This window comes from Numenius arquata, chromosome 14 (assembly GCF_964106895.1).
Source record: "Numenius arquata chromosome 14, bNumArq3.hap1.1, whole genome shotgun sequence".
Lineage (NCBI taxonomy): Eukaryota > Metazoa > Chordata > Aves > Charadriiformes > Scolopacidae > Numenius > Numenius arquata.
In genome coordinates, this window is record NC_133589.1 from 715,957 (window position 1) to 736,443 (window position 20,487).

General features: G+C 46.9%; 1 protein-coding gene across 1 annotated transcript; it reads left to right on the plus strand.

Annotated features, from left to right (window-relative positions):
• Positions 1–222: 222 nt before the first annotated feature.
• On the plus strand, positions 223–11,151 carry NPTX2 (neuronal pentraxin 2). The gene is made up of 5 exons (XM_074158572.1): positions 223–760; positions 2,220–2,436; positions 5,894–6,138; positions 7,541–7,720; positions 9,562–11,151. The coding sequence occupies exons 1-5, from the start codon at positions 308–310 to the stop codon at positions 9,787–9,789; spliced, it is 1,323 nt and encodes a 440-aa protein (XP_074014673.1). The 5' UTR covers positions 223–307; the 3' UTR covers positions 9,790–11,151.
• The last annotated feature ends 9,336 nt before the right edge of the window (positions 11,152–20,487 follow it).

The following is a 20,487-nucleotide window of genomic DNA, read 5'->3' on the forward strand; positions in this document are numbered from 1 at the left end:
TCGCTTCTAGCGGTAGCTGGCCCCGGAGCCCGCCCGGGGCTGAGCGACCCGGAGGGGCCCGGGGCTGAGGGGCGCGGAGCCCCGCGGGGCGGCCCCACCCGGGGCGGCGCGCGGCGTCAGCGCCGGCTGCAGCCAACCAGCGTGCGCGGCGCCAGCCGGCCCCCCCGCACGCGCCCGCCTTGCCCATAAAAGCGGCGGTCCGGCAGCGACGGCGGTGAGGAGTGCGGTGGGACGGCGCGGCGCCCCCTCCACCGGCGCCCCCTCCACCGGCGCCCCCTCCCAGCCCTCGCCCCGCTCACCGGCCGGGATGTTGCCCGTGGTCGCTGGGCTCCTGCTGGCCGTCGCCGCGGGCGGCCGGGGGTCGTCGTCGGGGGAGCAGGAGAGCCCGCCGGGGAGCCGCTTCGTCTGCACCTCGCTGCCGCTGGAGGCCGCCGGCGCGGGCTGCCCGCTGCCCCCGGTGCCCATGCAGGGCGGCGCGCTGCCCCCCGAGGAGGAGCTGAGAGCCACGGTGCTGCAGCTGCGGGAGACCGTCCTGCAGCAGAAGGAGACGATCGGCAGCCAGCGGGAGGCCATCCGGGAGCTCACCGGCAAGCTGAGCCGCTGCGAGGGCGCCGACGGCAAGTCCGCCCCGGGGACCTGGAAGAAGGAGCTGGGCAAGGGCAAGGACACTATGGGCGACCTGCCGCGGGACCCGGCGCAGGTCATCGACCAGCTGAGCCGCACCATGCAGACCCTGAAGGACCGGCTGGAGAGCCTGGAGGTAGGGCCGGGGGTGGGCAGCCTCCCTGCAGGGACTTGGAGCCGCTGGAGCCGCGACAGGGGCTTTGGGCTGCGGGGCGGGCGCCGCCGGTGTGCTGCATCTTCGTGGGGATAAACCCGACTGGCCGGCCCCGGGAGCGAGTCGCTTGGTTGGCTTGTCTTTTTTCCTGATCATTTATCTACTCCTGTTATTGGTAAAAAACCTGAAGGGCTCCTCTCTGTGTGTCCTCCCACTGTGGGGGCAGGGGGGGAGATTATGGTTTTCCAGCTTAGATTCTGTATTAATGTGCCTAAATCTCTTTCTGGGAATGTGACTTCATGGGGTTTGAGGTATAAAGCTGACGTCTTGGGCAGTGAGAGCTTGGCATATGGTGCTGAACAGACCGGTGGTAATGAGGAGATTGTGTTGGGCAGATTGTGAAGATAAGATGATGTATTTAGAGCTGCCATAGAATAAAAAGAACCCGATTCCGTATGCCTGTGATAGAAAGGGAATTTGGTCCAAGCCCACCGATGAGTGGTTTCCATGAACCTTTGGGCAGCACCCATGGTTGTGTGGCACTCACAGAAATATTGCATAGAGTGTTCCCACAGGGATCGTGATGGATGTTGTTTTGTGTTCTACAGCCCAAGAGCTACATGCCTGTCCTTCAGGCAGTCAGTGGTGATGTGAGGATGGCACGGAACTTCCTAAAGGTTATTCTGTCAGGTCTAGGCACTCTGGACTGCTTTTCAAGAACAGTTTTGAATGATCTGGTGGTATAGCATCCTTTTATTACTGTTGCTCTCTTTTTGAGGCATTTTTTTTCTAGGGTTGTAGAAGAGACAGGCCACTCTAGTAATAGGGTGGATGGAACTGCTGGTTTCTTCGTATTCTTGAAGATACCAATGTTACTTGAGAGAGTATGTTTTGGGTTTTTTTCCAGCTTAAATGAAAGTACTTTCACTGGCTAATTCTTACAGTTGATCTAAAGAACACCAGACTTCCTTACTCTGCAAATCAAAACTGAGGAGACTCTTCATTTGGTAAATTTGCTTTTGAAGTAGCTTATTTTTTTATTTAAAAAGAAGTAACAGTTTTTCTGTTCACTTATGTTGGCAATGACACTTGCAGTAAGTAAAGCAAAAATTGACCAATGTGCCACATGTACCCGTACTAATGGAAGTGCATCAGACCTGGCTCCCTACATTGATTTTATTGAACTTAAATGTGTGAAGACTCCTTCATATGAAACACGGGAAGCCTCTAACAAAAGTGCCCTTTTGTTTCAGGACCCGTTTAGCTACAGTGCTGATAAAAGCACTGAACATGACAAGTGCTAAAAAGCAATGCCTCTTTTGTACCTGCTGGAGAACTCGGTGATCTTGCTTTCTTCCCTCTGAATCAGGAGCATATCTGCACTTCACAGTTTCTGTTTTAGAAATGGCAATCCTTTTTTTTCTTCTTGTTTTCCATAAAGCACCAGCTCCGAGCCAACGTGTCATATGCAGCGCTGCCTAATGACCTCCGAGAGATGCTTCAGCGGAGGCTTGGAGACCTGGAACGCCAGCTCCTAAGCAAAGTGGCCGAGCTTGAGGATGAAAAGTCTTTGCTTCATAATGAGACGTCAGCCCATCGGCAGAAGACGGAGACAGCCTTGAATGCATTGCTAGAAAGAGTGTCTGAATTAGAAAAAGGTAATCTGCACAGAGTCTAAACGCTTCCCTGTGCTGATTAATTTTGTTTACTCCCTCCTAGTGCAGTTGCCTAAATGTAGGCCTTGAGGGAAAGACAAGGTGCTGGACCAAAGAGTAGGTGACAGCGCAAACACTTGGATTCCCTTTTTCCTCTGTCACAGGCTTCCTGCTTGACAGGCCTCTGCATGGCTTTGGCTTCCTGTCTCTTAATTTGGCATACGTGGGTGGTTAGGATGAAACCCTTAGTGTTTGTGGGATGGGAAGATCTATAAGGAGGCAAGTGGCAATAGTGAGAAGTATGACATTGGTGTCAGGTAAATACCTAGATAATGCTGAGTACACATCTAAGTAGGGCAGCCTTTCTTTATTTGGACTGAAAATCATGTGGGCTAAATTCAATTAGCACAACTGCCTTTGATGTAAGGAATGGCCATACCAGAACCGTTTCTTGCTACTTTGGAGGTGTTGCTGGTGGCCATTCCTTTTGTTGCTGGTCGTAACTTTGGGTAACTGCAGGCACCTGAGTCGTTTCCTATCCCAAGCGTATAGCCTTCGGAGTTTACAGCAGATTACACATGGTGCCACTGGGGGATACTCTGTTAATCCTAGTCATTTATTCAGATACTTAGATTAATGATTACTGAGATCTCTATGCTTGAGTAGAGTCTGTTTATTTGAATTACAAATTCCTGTGGAAATGAGCTACAGAACAGACTGTATTTCTGTATTGACGATACACACCTACAGAGTGGACTGTGCAGGACTACGGTACCAGTAAATATCTCTGCCCAATCTTTAAATGATTTTCCAAGGTGAAAAGGCGCTCTGCTTAAAAGCAGCTTAATGGACATGCTTTGAGAATGGTGCAAACATATGTATCTCATGAATTTTAAAATGCAGCCTAATGGCTCCATTTGTGTAATATTGTATCTATTTTTTTCATTTAAAAAGTGTGAAGGAGGGGAAAAGGGAAGGAGGAAGAAGAGATCTTGTACTGGCTCTGCCATTTACTGTCTCCTGAGAGCCAAGATAAAGCCTGACCTGCAGCTAAAGTTCTGGAGAATTAGTGGCCTGTTAATGTCTTATGTGGCAAGTGTTGCTAGTCCTTGTCTCTGAAAGACGTGACTCACATTGGCAAGTCATCAGAAAGAGAAAGGCAGTGGTGGGAGAACAAGAATGTGTAATTTAGGTTAAAAATAGCCTGTTCCCACCTTTGTTTTTTGTGTGGGGAGAGAGGGCTGTCTTAAGTCTGTGGGGAAGTGAAGAATTTGGGCCAGGAACCAAGACGCAGGCTGTCTTAGTTGTGTGATTTGCTCTTTGTTAGTGCAGCTTAGGTGGTCTGTGCCTCTGGTTCCTCTCTCAAGTCAAAGTGAGGGTAACAATGATCTAAGAACTTAATGATTTTGTAGATTAAATGTCAAAAGACTTGAAATACTGTCTGCTTCTTTTGAAAATAGTATTTCTATTGTGCTCTTATTTTAAGTGCCATATTGTTAACCATCTCTTACTGACAACTAGCTGAAATGTCATAAGCGCATCATTGTCCTGAGACTAAATGGAGGAAAAACCTAACCTTACAGCTTTGGGGTTTTTATCTGTAGTTGTGACAGCTGTCTTTAGTTACCAGTGGGGCAAAACAGTTTGAGGTTTGTACAACTCTTGTGATTCCCAAAGTCTTCTGGTAATTCCTTTGATGCTTGTCTCCATTGACAGCAGTAGATGATGCATTAAAAAGCAGAACTGGGTGGAGGAATGATCCTGAAACTACTAGTGCCTGGACTTAAATGTGATTTCTGGCTTTGCTGGAGACCTGAACTTGCTATATCTAAATGTATTTTCTTCATCTCCAAAAGGGAGTATTTCTTGCCCTCCTTGCTAAAAAACTCAGATTCTTTAGGAAAAGGGTTGTCTTACTCTGTGCATGTGCCCATTGCCCAGAAGAGGAGGATGTTCTTATCACTTGGAGTTGTGGATCTTTTAAAGTCATGAGAACAACTGAAAAATAGAAAAAAGATTAATGCTGTTTGTTCTCTTCCAAGCCATTATTGCGTCCTTAGGTTCTTTCACAGAATGACTAATGGTCTTAATGGAGTATGTTTCTTTTTTTATATGTGAGATTGGTTGTACCAGTCTAGTGGCGGTTGCTCAATGTTAGCCCTAAGGCCCTGGGGTGTTTTTTGCCTAGAACTTGAAATATTTCAGTTCTTGGTCTGTAGGTTCCTCAAGACAGATGCAAGCATCAGACAAGCTTTTTCTTCTTCCACCTCCTCGTTCTGTGAAAAATGCAGTCAAAACACCAGTTGTTTCTGAGAATGGGAAGTGAGAGAATGCCAATGGTTTAAAAATTCCACAGGAGAACTGTGGCAACCTTTTGTGACAACAGCTCCTGATTTACATTGGAGTGTGATGTTTGGCAAGGGGATTGCATTTGTTTGGGGAATGTGAGTAAAGGAAATGAGTGGGACTCAGAAGAAGAGGTTGCTAAAAGGTCGAGGGTGACACTGCGCTACAGAACTGTGGTGTTTTATCTTGTGGCACAGTGTGGGATTTCTCTCTTAATATTTAATTCTAGAAAATTACTTGTAAGCAACTACATCAGCAGTATATGCAAACTATAATACAGAGTATTGCAACTTTAGAAAGCTTTGGTCTTAAGAGTTCTCAATTTTATAAATATCTCTGGAATATCTTGCTGGTTTTTATAACATCTTTTAGAAAAAGCCAAATTTCTGGTTTTATATTTTAAAAAGTCTAATCTTTTCATAGTTCATAACTTTATATTGCATTTTCTTCAGGTCACTTCGAACTTCAGCTTTATGTTGTTGTTCAGATCTCCTCCAGACTTGTCTATGGGACAGGAATCAGTTCTACTGAATTTAACTCTGCTTTCTGGAATATATCGGCTTTTACTGATTTCAGATGGGCCACCCAAAATGAGAGCATCAAGCTGTTTCTCAGCCTGCTCTCTGTAAATGGGGATACTGCCACCAGCAAACTGCATAGCAGCAGTAGGAAAAGAAACACTGGTTTTGATGATTGTGATTTGAAGCACTGTGATGCTTTAATAATGAGCATACCAGAGAATCCACGTCTAGTAAATATATTTTAAAACAGTTTGAATTATTTGAAATAGGCATGCCTCCAGTCATGAACTAAGCAATGAAGAAAGAAAATATTTAACAGCCTCTTGTTAGTTGTCTGCCATCTATTCTTTTGCTCTAAATGAGCAGGAAAAATAAACTAAGTAATTAACATGATATGGATAAAATCTAGTTGTATTTTTCTGTGCTGCAAAATCAACATTCAGTAATGCTTCATGCAGTATACAAACGATATATCAAAGTAGTAATTAAAATTTCAAAGATTGTCAATATAAATTATATTGTTTCTTAAGCTGAATTATAAGTACAATGCTTTGTTTAATGCTAAAGGGTTTTCTTCCTCAATGTAATTCTAGGCAACAGTGCATTTAAGTCACCTGATGAATTCAAAGTCTCCCTTCCCCTTCGCACGAACTACTTGTACGGGAAGATCAAGAAGACGCTGCCCGAGCTGTATGCATTTACTGTCTGCTTGTGGCTGAGATCCAGCGCGTCTCCTGGAATCGGCACTCCCTTCTCATATGCTGTTCCCGGGCAGGCTAATGAAATTGTCCTCATAGAATGGGGGAATAATCCCATTGAACTGCTAATTAATGATAAGGTGAGAATCAACTAACTCTTCTTTAATTGTCTACTTAATCAGGTTAAGTCCTGAACCCTGATACCTGTCTAGTAACTCTCACTCTCCGAGAGAAGCCTCTCAGAAGGTAGTGTCTTCTTGCCTGTTGTCCCACTGCTTGTTGCAAGTTCATAAAAGCACTGGAAGCCAAGTCAAATGGTACATGTATGTGTGTGTTGAGACATAGCGTGATGTTTAGATGTGCAAACCCTTACATGCATCCTCTGAGTTTACAAGCAGATTTTGGCTTCTTGTATTTTTTGTTTTATGAAACAGAAGCAATATTTGAAGCCACGCTGTTGCAAAACCTGTCAGATCCAAGCCAGTTGCAGTATGTCTATCTTTCTAATCCTAGAAGTTCAGATATGTTAAAATGAATTTTGCAGTAGACAGAGCAAAAAGCACATAGTTGTGGCTGGCTTTGTTATGCTTAGTGACTGAACATCTGTTTAAAGACAGGTTTTTTTTTTTTCAGACTTTAGATACAAAAAGCAGCAATTGTCTTGCACTGCTTCATACCATTGATGGTTTCTGATGAGCTTCAGAATGAGGCTTGAGGAAAACAAGACCTCTTGAAACTTGAGGTTAAAATAGATCATAAATACTTCCTTTCTCCTTGCCTTCGGTTAGGTTTCTTGGTAACTCACTGCTCTCTGAGGGATCAGGTGTTTACAGATCTACAATGCAACTCACCTGGCTTGGTTTTGTGGCTAGTTTAGGACTTCTAACAGTCCTATCATCCTCCCAAATCAATAAAAGTGAAAAGCTGATTGTTTTTAATGGTTTGTGGAAGAGAAGGAAACTTGAGTCTGCTTATCCTTCGCAGTAACTTTTTCTCTTCAATGTTATGCCAGGACTGTTAACGTTCTGTGAGGTTTTTCTTTCTCCCACCTCACAGATGCTCTGTAGCCTGCTGCATTTCCATCTTTATGGTGACTTAAGTAAGCTTTCAGATCAAATTCCTAAAGGAGCATAGCTCCTCCTTATTTGGAGCCCTACGTAACGGTTCCCACAAGTTTTCCAGGAAGCAGGCAGATCTGTTTGTCATTACTGCAAATGGGCAGATTTTAAGAGGAACTTAACATGAGCACGGGCTGGTAAGTTAGGAGTAAGCACTGAGACTGAAACAACAAAGGCCTTAGATTAATGCACAGGATCAGTGGATTGACAGCCGCTTAGACTCCGGTACTTGTGTTGCTTGATTCTAGATGAAACAAAGGCACACATCTAGAATAAAAAGCATGGCTGTATTCCTGAGAACAGGAGAGCTGAGCTAAAGCAGAAAGCTGTGCGTTAACTTCTATCTTTGAAGTCTTTGCTTTAAATGTTGTGCTTGAACTGGTAGGCTTGGTTTGCAAGGTGCATTACTCTGTGGTGTTTGCAGGTTGCCCAGCTCCCTCTCTTCATTAGTGATGGGAAATGGCATCATATCTGTATAACGTGGACAACCAGGGATGGAATGTGGGAGGCTTTTCAGGATGGAGAGAAGCTTGGCACTGGGGAGAATCTTGCTCCTTGGCACCCAATTAAACCTGGAGGAGTCTTGATCCTGGGTCAGGAACAGGTGAGTGAATGACAGTGTGTTCCAGGGTTTGAAAAAAATAAAATCAAAACTCCCCAAACAGCAGCTGTGAGAATTTTTGTCAGACACCTGGTCCTGTTGTGTACACAGTATCAGATTAAAACAAAGCAACGAATACTTAATGCAATCACACATTGGTGTATTTTGTTCCATTTATTAAATACTCAGAATATTAACGTTGCAGCTATTCCTATTCCCACTCTTAATTCTACACTGTGCAGCTTCATCAGTGATCTGAGTAATGCCTGAAATTAAATCTTTTGAGCCAGATTGTGAGTAACTACTAGTGTGGCCCGGGGAGGATAGAACTGGTGCTGCTGCATGAGCAGTCAAAAAGGAGCTTGCTCAAGGTGAAAAAAGTATAGTTGTTTTGATTTTAATTTTTTTTTTAATTGAAGCCAAATTGACTGTCCCCCTTAGCAGCTTATTGGTTTTCCCCCTTCCTTTCTTCTTTATCCCAAGAACAGAAAGGTGTTAGTCCTCGAGCCCCAGGACAGACCAAGGGAAGTGTGGGTATGGGGGTGAGAGGACCAACACCTGTGGGCACTGGAGTGCGTGTGGGTGTATCAGAATCTGTTACAACTTGGCCTGCTCTGTCGAACTCCCTCCAGACCGAATTCTGCAGCATTTCAGGTGTGTAACAGGATTTTAGAGCAGTGGAGTCTGTCACTCATTTGGAATTTGATGTCTACTTTAAAGAAGAGTCTGAAGTCAAAGGGACAAACTCTAAATCAGACATTTGGTTTATCATTAGAGATGTAGGTAAATAACTTTCTTAATGCAAATGCTAATAAAGTTTGAATATTAGTACTGCCAACAGAAGGCATTCATGGGGTTAAGGACAAGTCCTTTTGAATATTGAAAAACAACCCAAAGGATTTTGAGTCTCACTCCTCTAGTTAACCTCTCATTAAACTATTGCCTATGAATTGTGGGGCTCTTGCCTTCACTTTTTTCATTCTCTACCTGTTCTTTGTATGATTATACATATACGAAAAAAAATATTATTGAGTAGCAAGAAATAGCCTTTCTCCAGGATTCCCAGGTTTATGGTGGGGCAATGAAAAAGCAGTTTTGTCCTGATACCGATTCTAGTACTTACCCATGACAGCATGGTAAATTCAGGATCCTAACACCCCCTGCATGGCAGATGCTCCAGCTCAGTATCGAGTGGCTGGAGCTCTTCTGTTCCTCTCTCGCCCTTTGCCTGTACCGTGCTGGGTTCTGTCCTGTGCCATCAGATTCATGTCGGTGTGAAGCACAAAATGTGTGATTTCCATCCTTGAGTAGTGGATGGAGCCAGCAAACCCTCCTGTTTGATGTAGTCATTTGGTACAGCCGGAAGCTGCCAGTGTATTGAGATCCAAAGATCGCATCTTGCAGGCCCTGCTGACAATTGGTTACAGGTTGCAGTAACAGGTTAATCTATAGCTGTAAAGCTCTTGGGGTAATCTCGCTCATCTCTGCAGTTCTTGCTGAAGTTGTCCTGTACCAGGCTTGCAAAGCAGCTCCTAAATCAGCCCCAATATTTAAAGCTACCTTCCTGTTCTGCTGCTTGGGGACAGGGTTGGTTATGCACGGCCTTTGTGTGATGCTGTACAGTCACTGCTGTTTGTTCTGAATTGTTCTGACACACTTCAGACTGGAGCTTTTAACTGTTCCGTCTTGTTCAAAGTAGCCCTTCTGGAAACTCGAAGCTGCTGGTCTGTGTGACCTGGCTCTGCACCACCTCCTGGGAGTGTGGCTGGGGGGGGGTCTTCACATTTGAAGAAGGCAGAGCTGACCTAACTTTCTCATCTAATCTAACTCTTGTGTGCCTAAAGGACACGGTGGGAGGAAGATTTGACGCAACTCAAGCCTTCGTTGGGGAGATGAGCCAGTTCAATATATGGGACAGGGTCTTAAAAGCTGAAGACATCTCGAATATTGCTAACTGCTCCGCCAACATGCCTGGTAACATCATACCCTGGGTGGATAACAACGTCGATGTCTTCGGAGGTGCTACAAAATGGCCTGTGGAGACATGCGAAGAGCGTCTGCTAGATTTATAGCTGCAGTCGTTTCCCATCCAAGTGCCCCCGTTAGTAGGACAATCTTCCGTGCAACCTAAAGCACTTCTTTTTCTTTCTGCCCTTCCCCAATCCTAACTCCTCAAAAGAATAAAGAAATTGAGTAACCTGCCTGGGTGCAAAGATAGCTGCTAGTCTGGGGCCTCGAGCCTGGCACTGAAAGAAGCACTTTTGGCTAGAGCAGCCCTTCCTTTCTTCTGGCCTGACCCGAACTCCACTTTAGCCTGTGGCCACCTTTTGGCTGGGGCCGAGCTCCTCTGGCAGGGATGGGAGAGCTGTGCACGTTAACCATGGTTCTCCTCTTAGAACCTGCAGCCCTGGCAAAGCACTAACGGGCTAAATGGGAATCCTTCCTCCCGGTCTATCATCTCCCTCTGAATCAAAGCCATTCTTTTCTAGCCCTTTTTAAAGAAATCAGTCCTTACACTGCAGTGGTTACGGTGCAACTATGGGTAGAGCCGAACAGCCACTGTCCGAGTGCAAGGGTCTTGCTTTTTAATTTGCAGGTTAGAAATCCTTATTTTGCGCTGAGGAGGTGATGTATCCGAGACGCGGTTCTAGCTCAGCTTGAGGAAGGGGCTGTGTGATCAGCACAGCTCCATTAAGCAGATGCTTCAGGCAGGGTCCTGTCCCAAAGCCTGGCCTTCGCTCGCCAGGACCCCCGTGCGGACGGGTCAGAGACTGTATCTGTATTTTCTGTAGGCTGAATGTACTGAATTCCTAGTGACCCGGCTTGTAAACTTTTCTCTATTGTTTCTCTTGCTTTAGTCAATGTCTTTATTTTTTAAAATATACAAGCTGTGATAAAGTGAATTTCTGTTTTGTTTTGCTTTGAAAGGCCTTTTTATGAGCAAGTGCCAAAGTTCAGTTTCTGCTTGCTGAGAATCGCTATCTATTTTTCCAGCATAAGTCTTCTGCGCTGTTTTCTATGTTACTATAATGGTCCTGTGTAATATGAAAATGTGCTGTTTTTTCAGTTCTTGTTGACTGTCTCTTCTGTAAGCACTGGGCTGACTACTATATTTTTTTATCATTTTCTCTCAATATTTTGCAAACAATGTTGCTGTTTCCTTGGCATTGATGTGACTACTTGGTTTGTGGCTCGCAGGTAGCAAACGCACTGTACTGGGAAAGAGTTACTACTTTTGTTATTTAAAAGAAAAAGGATTTATGGGGGGAGGGGGAATTTATAAAGCTAAATATCCTATTTTATTTTTCATATGTTTGAAATGTAAGAATTATATAGTGATGGTCCCATTTGTAGGATAAAGTTGCATATTTCCATTAATATGTAGTATGCTGTTCTTAAAATTCTTACAATGAACTTTTAATTAAAATGCACTGTAAAATAAGTCTTTTAATTCCTTTATAGTCACAGAAGACACGGAATATTCTTTCACAGCTGCTCTGAGCACACAACTGTCTCCCTAGTGCAGTCCTGGAAGAAGTTGTCTGTGTTTCCTTAGTGTCCTAAGTCCCACTCTTCACCCCAAGAGGCTCAGGGCTGTGTGACCTCACCTGGGGAGCAGGTCTCCTCCTGTGGTCGTGGTGGGGCTGCTCCTGCTGCTGCTGTGCTCTGGTGGGCACTGGTCAGTACTGGGGTGCAGCAGTGGCACTGGAGGGGGGACACACACACAGAACGTGTTCATGGCGATTTTTACAGTCAGGAGAAACGGGAAGTGTGACCCCTTCCGGGTGGAAGTACTGGCTGTGGGTAACTTTGGTGTCTCAAACCCGTGTGAAAAGTGCTGGTCACCAGCAGCGAGGTGACTTGCTGATGTGTGGTAGCAGTGGCCAGCGCTGGCGCAAGCTGTGACGAGCGGTGTCCCTGGGGTCTGACAGTAGCCCCGTGCTCTGCCTGGTGAAGGCACAGGCTGGGGTGGGAGAGAGCAGCCAGCGGGGGCAGGAATCTTCATCCAGCTCTGCCAGGGAGAGCATGAGGTTTCTATGAAACATTACACAACTCAATTTCAAATGTTCCCATTCTCGTTGCCCTTACAACAGACACACCGCCCCCAAACCCGCAGCAGTGCTTTTCCCTGCCCTAAGAAAAAACTAAAACAAACAAAACCCCCTCAATATCCAAAGAATCTGTCTCCTAAGATCAGGGAGAACACCTAATTCTCAGCTCATGTGGGCTGGAGAGCAGCAGAGGCAGCAGCTCTCCGATCACCCCACCTTTCTTTATCAGCTTTTTTCAAAATAAACTGAATTCTGGGGTTACCTGTGCTGAGCTCTGCCCTTTCAGTCTCTGCCGGTGAAGGGGGCAGGGAGAGGTTGGCTCGGGCGCTTCCCCCGTGGGGAGGAGCGGGGGGTGCCCCTGTGCCCTGCCTTGGACGCTAATTGAGCGATTGGGTTCAGCTGGAGGCTGAGGGAAGCAGAGGGGCTCTGCTCTACAGTTGGCCCTGTTGATCATTGTTTAGAGGCGTTTGAGATGCGAGGCCTGTGGTTGGCTCCGATTTAACAGCACACACCTGTGTAAAGCCCCCTCACGGGGTGTGTGGGGCTGCGTGGGCTCAGCTGTGGGGCTGGCTCTGCCCCCCCCGTGCCCCGGCCGGGCAGGGACCCGGCTTCTCTTCAGCGCGGGGACCCCGGCTGGAAGGTGGGGTTTTCTAAGGTATGTCGGGGTGTTGGGGGGCATTCGTCCCGTTGAACCTGACCTGGAGCTGGGACGGATTTTGCTTCTAAAGATAAACAGGTTGGTCCCTGGTTTCGGGGTTGGTTTTTGCTGGTTACGTAACCACGGTGGTGGGAATTTGGGGGAGGGTTTGGGGTTTTTTTCAGACACCGACTCTTTAGTAACAGCCAAAGCTAAGGAGTATATATTCTCTTGAAAAGTGCTTGGGTTTGTTTTTTTTTTTACTATAGATATTCTTCTTTCTTTTGTGCAATGGTACCTTTTTCATTAAAGAGAGAAGACATGTATTGATTTTTGTACCTTTATCTTGCGATGAAAAGCCGCGGGTGTTATTCTGCTGCTCCACATTCTGAGAGTCACATGTTTTATGTGCATATATAAGCAGATGGCAAAACAGGAGTAAATATTACCATATTCCAGCATCTATACTGTTTATGGAGCGTGGAAGTGACAAGCCAACCTTCGGTTCCCAAACTGCTCTGAATACACAGAAGTAATAACTTGTGGAAAGCTGACTGACAGCTACAGCACTTGGAACATGCAGAAATGCAGATTTCTGTAAAATCTGCTTCTGTTTAAGAACAGGCAGAGCTAGGGCTCCTGAAAGCGGTGTCTGTGATCCCTCTCGGGAGCTGTGAACGGGCTGGGTCCCCGGGTGACTGCTCGGAGCGATGCTGGTCAGTCCCTTTCTGTGTTGTGCTCTTCTGCTTGTACGTACTCAGTGCATTTGATGGCTGTTGAGCAACAAAGGATCCAGCCTTTGGTTTGCTTAAATCCAGGCTATGTTTCTTCAAAGACAAGCTTTTTGGCTGGCTGGCCTTTAGAAAATATAATGAAAATATAACATGATACATAGAAAATATAGTATAATCTCATACATTTGTTACTTGCTGGAAGGCTTTAGCTCCACGCTTGCTGTCTGAGCGGAGCCGGAGGGTGCTGAGGGAGGAGGATGCCGTGGGATCCCCTCTGGGTGGGAGACGGGCTCCCTCCCGCAGTGCCCACCTGCTGGGCGGCGCTTCCTCATGAAGGGGTTAGTTTAGGGCTCAGAAATGCGAGGAAGAGCAGAGAAATCCTTGCGGCAAAGCTCTGCCCGCGTTTTGACACTCACTTCCCCAGTGCTGGAGGATGTGAGGCTGGCGAGGAGAGCGGGTTCTGCTTTGCTGCAGAGAGCCCGTGTCCGTGAGGCTCCCCTGGGGCGGGATGGCACCGGGCCTGGCGCTGGGTGTCTAAAGCTGGCGCTTTCTCAGCCAGCGTTAACTCTTGCTCTAAAGAAAGGTTTATATAAGTGCAGAGCAGACATAGGTGATGTTTGCTCATGGCGCCTGTCTCCGTGTAAGGATTCTTCACCCAGCTGATCTCAGTTACCCGGGTCGGGAGGGAGGATCCGCCGCCTTCTGCTGCATCCTCCCCGGGGGGACCCGAGCCCTGCGAGGGGTGCGGGTACAGGCACAACGGCCTGGCGAAGGCTGTTACCACGGGTGACGTTCCCTGGAGGCTGCCGTAGGGATCTGAGGGTAGGCACAGCAGGCACCCCGCTGGAATGGGGACCTGCTGATGGAGAGTCGGGTACCACCAGAGTCACTGCAGAAATGAAAGGTCCCTGTTGGCAGCCGGGGGATTGGGGGGTTTTGAAGGTGGTGTGGGATTTTTCCAGAGATCTTTCACCAAAACTTGTGAGTTTTTTTGTGTTTGCGCAAAGGAAAAGCTGGACCTTGATAATGTTCGTGGTTTGGCCGTGGAGCTTAAATAATACATGAGTTTTACGGAGCTAAAAATCTACTGGAAAGAATTGAATTAATTGCACCCCTGGCTATAGCTGTTTCTAAAAGGCTGCACTTAGAAAAGTATAAATTTACGCAGGGAGCACAAGGGTCCATTTCTTTCTCCACCCGAGGGCTGGGCCGATGTTTTCGCAAAGCTTCAAATACCGAAGCTCCCCGATGGCTTGATGCCACTGAGAGCAATTGTTTTATTTATTGAAGAAGCGTTGGTGTTTCACCTGAGGTGGCTCCAAGCAGCCCGGCTCCTGGCGGGGCTGTTCCCAGGTGCCCCCCCCATGTGAAGGATGCCGAGCATCATCTTTATGGTACCCGCTTCTTCCCTCGCCTCCGGTTTCAGCTTGTGCTGGTCGCAGGGAGCAGAGCTTGCCTCGCAAAGGGCGGGCTCGAGCGCCGGTGGCACGGTGCCTGCTTTTCTTCTGCACTAAAAGACATTTGCTAGAGTTTTGCCCTGGGTTCAGGTCACTAAGCTGTTCCCACCAGGCATTCTGGAGGGCTTATTGAGAGCAAGGGTTCGGAGAGGTAACCGAATGACTATTTCGTAGGAGAGTTTAGGTGCTTTTTAAGGTACTGGACGCTCTTTTATTTTGTATCTTTCAAAACACTTAAACCAGTGTATGAGTATGTTAAAATCCTCGTGCTGCTGCAGCGGCACTGGTCACCCAGGCTCCTCTCCACAGCAAATGGTTGTGGTCAGGAGCTCCTGGGCAAACGGAAACCTAGCTGGAGGGCAACCTCGTGTGTTAAACGGAGTATGCTAAAACCTCCAGGGTAACAGCACTAGCTAAGCGGCTGATTTATAACTTTTTTTCCTTATACTTGGTGTTGGCTGCAGATCCACAGTGGGAAGCCTGTGGTGCCACCGTGCTCCAGGCCTGGACACCACCATGGTTTCTGCAGCTGGAAGCCATCTGTCCCCCCGGTCCGGAGGGCACAGGGCAGGCGGTGGCTCCTCTCCACTGCGGGGCTGGGAGGGGATCATCCTCTGCGGCTGCGGGAGGCTCTGGGAGAAGAGATCTACGCTGGCTCTTGGCTTCCTGTGAGACTTCCCCGCAGGAGATGCTTGTGTCTGACAAAACAGGACAGACCTGGATTTGCCTTCCAGGGATGGTGCAGCTCACAGGAATGTGCTGTGTTTTAGGCTGAGGTTCCTCTTTTTCCCTTTTCTGCTTTCTTTATGGCAAATTAGAAATGGTTGATAAACACATAATAAAATACAGATATGCATTGGCAAATCATCCTTTTCTCCATTAAAGAAAGCTGTTACTTACTGTGTAGAGAGTACATATCCTCCTAAGAGATCAAATTATTTATGGCAGTGCATTAATTAGCTTTTTCAAGGCTTCTAAGGTCTTGGAGGTACTTCCAGCTCCAGGGATAATTGCAGTAGGTAAATACCTCTCTGCATCAAGTATAATTTAATGTAAATGGAAAACAGCTGTCAAGATGTGCTTCGGACTTGGGGCCGGTTGGGGGCTCTTGTCAAGGGGGAAGCTAGCACCTACAAGGCTTTTGCAAGGCAGGGGTCAGAACCTGCGAGCTGGGTAACTGTGGTGGCCACAGGCTTCCAGGCAATGCAGGGGGCTTCCAGGCAATGCAGGGGGCTTCCAGGCAGTTCAGGGGGCTTCTGCAGCTGGTGTGGTCACAGTTTTACTTGTATCCATGCTGTCACCTTAATTCTGAGGCTGCCCTAGCACTGGCCCAGCCATCCTGACTCTTGTTTTGGTCCTGGTAAGCAGCAGCTCTGACTCCGCTCTCCTGTTCGTCAGCAGCTCCGGTGCCTTTTCTAGTGGCTGTTCTGCTTTTTACCGAGATCCACGCTTTGTGTGTTCCACCTCTTGAATTTTTGTGTGTCTGCTCACAAGTGTTTGGCATTGTTCAAATACGCTGCTATGGTTACTCAGGCACCGCTGACTGCACAGGTCAGCTTGGAAGAGCTTTAAACAAAGTAGTTGGGACAGAACGTGGCTCTCGCTTCTTAATTTAAGGCCTGGCCCATCAGTTTGCACAAGTTACGTAGAGGATAGCGTCTGTCTTTTTTCCCTACTCTTGGGACTTGGAAAAAACATAAGAGAAGTATTGCCTTGACGTGAGTCCAAGCAACGAGAGTGGCTCCTGCTGAAAATAGAAACCAGCCTGTTTGTTCTGGGAGCTGCCCGGGGGCCGGGGGGGGCTCCGTGCCCAGCGGTGGCAGGAGGACGCAGGAAGCGGAGCATCCTCAGCCGCGTCAGTGCACATCAGGCACTCTGTCGGTGCGAGGGGGGCGACTGCGGATCCCCACCACAGCACCACCCCCCGGCAAACACTCAGGGGCCAAACCTTACCAGCCCTGGGGAGAGGAAGGGTGCCTAGAAATACTTAAAGGGTGGGTGTCAAGGGGATGGGGCCAGTCTCTTTCCAGTGGTGCCCAGTGACAGGACAAGAGGTAATGGGCACAAACTTGAACATAAGAAGTTCCATCTCAACATGAGGAGGAGTTCCTTTCCTTTGAGGGTGGGAGAGCCCTGGAAGAGGCTGCCCAGAGAGGTGGTGGAGTCTCCTAGGAGATGTTCAAACCCGCCTGGACGCGTTCCTGTGCAACCTGCTGTGGGTGGACCTGCTTTGGCAGGGGTGTTGGACTGGATGATCTCCAGAGGTCCCTGCCAACCCCATATCACTCTGTGATTCTGTGAAGGGGCTGGCGTGTGATGCTTAGACCTCAGGTTGCCCTCTGATGGCTCAGGTGTGGAGCGTTACCACCTCGCGTCTGCAGGCTGGGGTTTTCCAAGTGGTGAAGACAGAGGATGCTGCAAGGGTGACCCGTGGAGGGCTGTAGCCATGACTTTAGTCCTCTGATCCTGAGCAAATCTGTGAGCTCAGTTGGCACACGGTGGTGTTCAGGGCCCAGAAATCTAGTGAGATCCATTCTGTACTGCACCGTGGGCAGGGTTTGAGAGAGGATCACTGTAAAGGGACATTACAGACGTGTAGTGGTGCCCTTTAATGCCTTTCTGGTTACTTTACCCTGGAGAAGCGAATATGACTGAATTTCCTCTTCTGATTACACTGAAGGCAAAATTTCCATAGACTTGAATGGGAGAAGAGCAAGAAACTGAGACAAGTCTGAGCATGCTGGTAAAAATGAAACAAAAAAATCTGGTGTGACTTTAAAGCTATTTTTAAGAACACAAGCTGGAGTGGCTCATTCTGAATCACTGGAGTCTGTTATGTCCTTATTTTATTTTTTTTTTTAATTTCCACACAGTAATTTTGAGGACACAGTGAGAAAACAAATCTTTAGAGGTGGGTTATGCGTGTTAAAGGGGGGAAAGTGCTAGTGTTTGCTGAGCACGATAGATATCCTTGCCAAATGAGCAGGTCCCTTTTCCAATATGGCAAAAATATTGTAAATGAGAATTTATATCAAGCCATTTCAGAAAGCAAGAGAACGTGGTTGATTTATTGTTTTAATTAAAATATTAACTTTGCTTCCTTCCTTGATTGTTTCTGTGGGAAACTGGATGGTGCTTGGCATTTGCTTGGTAAATCTCGGGGCAACCTCTTTGGTGGGTGGGTTGTGTTGGGGGTTTCTTTGTCTCCTCCTTCTCTCTCCCCCTGCACCAGCCCCTGGGGGTGAGTTCCCTGCAGCTGAGGGTGGGGACTGAAAGTAAAAACAATCTACCTTTATTGTAGTAAATAATAGCAGAATCTTACTAACATCTCTTGGATTGGGTCCTGGTTTTCCATTCAGTGCTTGAACTCAAAGGCTGGTCATTCACATACTGGTTTTCAGGTGAAGGATGCAAATGTCGGTGCATTCATTGAGGTAGGAAGTGGCAGTTCTCTTTATGTAGTTATGTTCCCCTGTTCGTTGCAGCAGACTCCTTGGCCTTGGAGGAGGACAGGGAGGAGGGTGGAACACCTTAAGTCGTTTGAGGGGAAAAGTGGAAGGGAGCTGTGACCATCACAATGTGTGTGGTAAGGGGAAGGTTGTCTCTGAATTAGGCAGTGGAAGTTGGAGATAATGTCTGTTTGTTGTGATTGTTGTGGAAAAGGAAAGAACCATCTTCCCCTCGGACTTTGCCCAAAAGTCAGGTTTGTGTTTCGGGAGGCTGGACTGCATCGACTGGCTTCAGATGCGCCTATTTTCATCCCACTGTCCTGTGGGGGTATCAAATCCCTTTTCCTTACCATTTTGTTTTCCAGAGGCAGCCAGGAGGGCTGTAGAGCGGTCTGAATGGAATGCCAAGGTGAAAGCGGGTTGCTGTAGAAACCCCTGTCAGACTTGCAAACGGTTCTTGTGTGCTTCTGGGTCTGTGTTAACAATAAAGACTCTTCAGCCGTTTTTATTCTTTTAGTGGCATTGAGAAATGGTTCTTCACTACTGAAAAAAACGGGGTAGAACTAGCAGAAGGTGCCAGGTGAGAGAGGCAGGGAATTGACTGTACGATGGGCCGACCAGGAATCTGTTAAAGCTTTGGGAACCATCCATCAGCTTTGCTGGACTCTGGAGACAGGGTCCCTGCTCCCTGGAGTCTACGCAGTATGCCACATACTGCACCCCGTTTCTTTTCAACTTCCAATAAGGGCTTGTTGGTACGGGGGAGAACTCCCAGAAGACTGTTCTACAGCACTGCCGCCTGTCCCTTCTAAGCACAGGAGCCTGTTGGTGACAATTGTATAGAAGCTGTGTGTCTTGAAGAGCTGACAGACACTACCTGGTTCGGAAGCATTGAAGTGGTGCTTCCTCGGATCCCTTTGATACCTCTGCACCCGCTCGCGTTAGCGATGCTGTTATAATGGTGCACGCCACAAATCCAGTGACGTGAGCTCTTTGTTATTTGACTGTATTCTGAGCTGCATTTCAGGCATTATTAAAACATTTCTGTATGCTGTTTGGCTTTGAAAAATACAAATTCAAAACAAAACCCCATAAATCTTTGTTTAACTAAATTACATCTCTAAGAACAGTCTATATGGATATTGTATAACGAGCTGGGTGAATTCCAAATACGGCTTTGAAAATCCAGCTGAGCAGAAAATCAAGACTGGTGGGGGATTTATAGGGAGCCTCGCTTTCTTCCTGGAAAAATCACTGTAATACGTTTTACTATCAATGCTTAAGTGATGCGTGAAAGTTGATTTAATTAAGAGCTATGCTGAGGTATATTGTATTTGCTAACACATAGTTTACCTCTGAGGCTGTAAATGTTCCTGGCTGACTGAAGCTGTGTTGGTTTCACAGACTGAAACTTGCCCGTTGACAGTCTTGTCAGCTGAAAGCATTAGAAGAGAATGAAATTACATTCTGGGCCTTGCCCCAGATGGGAATTGCTGTAATATTTTAAACCTCAAAAAGGATGGAAGTGTAACCAAACAACATGACCGCAGTAAGATTTATTAGTGCTGCTTTCATCTTGGCTCTGGGCCATCCCTTGTCTGCAAAATTCCTGTTGATGTCCCGTCTGGATTTATGTAGAAATTGATGGTGGGGTAAAGCTCTCTGATCCCATCAGTTCACATTTGCATCACTTTCTGTTCTGGATGTGCTGTGAAGGGCTGGAAGCGCCACTTGTTAAACTCTAATTAGCAGGCAAGCAGAGGAGAATGCAAGGTCAATTTAGCACTCCCGGAATTTAAATTATTTTATGAATTGAAAGGGTGGGGGGAAAGAAATCAAAGCCCACGCCTCACAGTTCAGCTATGTTTCTGAAATAGCTCCCTAAGAGATAAAAAGTACTTGAATAGAGCCATTAAGCTCTAGTTTGCGCTATATTTTGGTGTCGTAATTGTTGCAGAGGTTGTATTTTAATGCACACAATTTGGGTTTGATGTCTGTCTTCCTCTAAACCACATGGCGGATGGGAGAAAGGAAACTTCACTGTGACTGTTGATTGCTTCCATTAGAGCAAGAGGGTGAGGTTTGCAAACCTCAGTGTAACAGCCCCTCTGGATTTGGCTGTCCAGAGGTCTTGTGCCTCCTGGAAGACTTTGTTACCCCAACACTTCCTCCTAGTACAAAAATCATGATAGTGGCACCTGTTTCTGCTTTTTCTCTCCCTCCCTATTTAAGCTATTTGTGTCATTATAGTCTTTAACCACAGCAGAGGGCAAGGGCTTGGACTAGGAGGAAGCCACATGCAGGCTAACAGCAGGAAAGAGGAGGACCTTGGGCAGATCATGCTCAAGACATGGACCTACAGTCCACCCTGAAACCAAGACTTCTGGTGCAGGTCACAAAAATTGACTTCCAAACAGGAAGGCTGTGTGTTTTGGGCATCT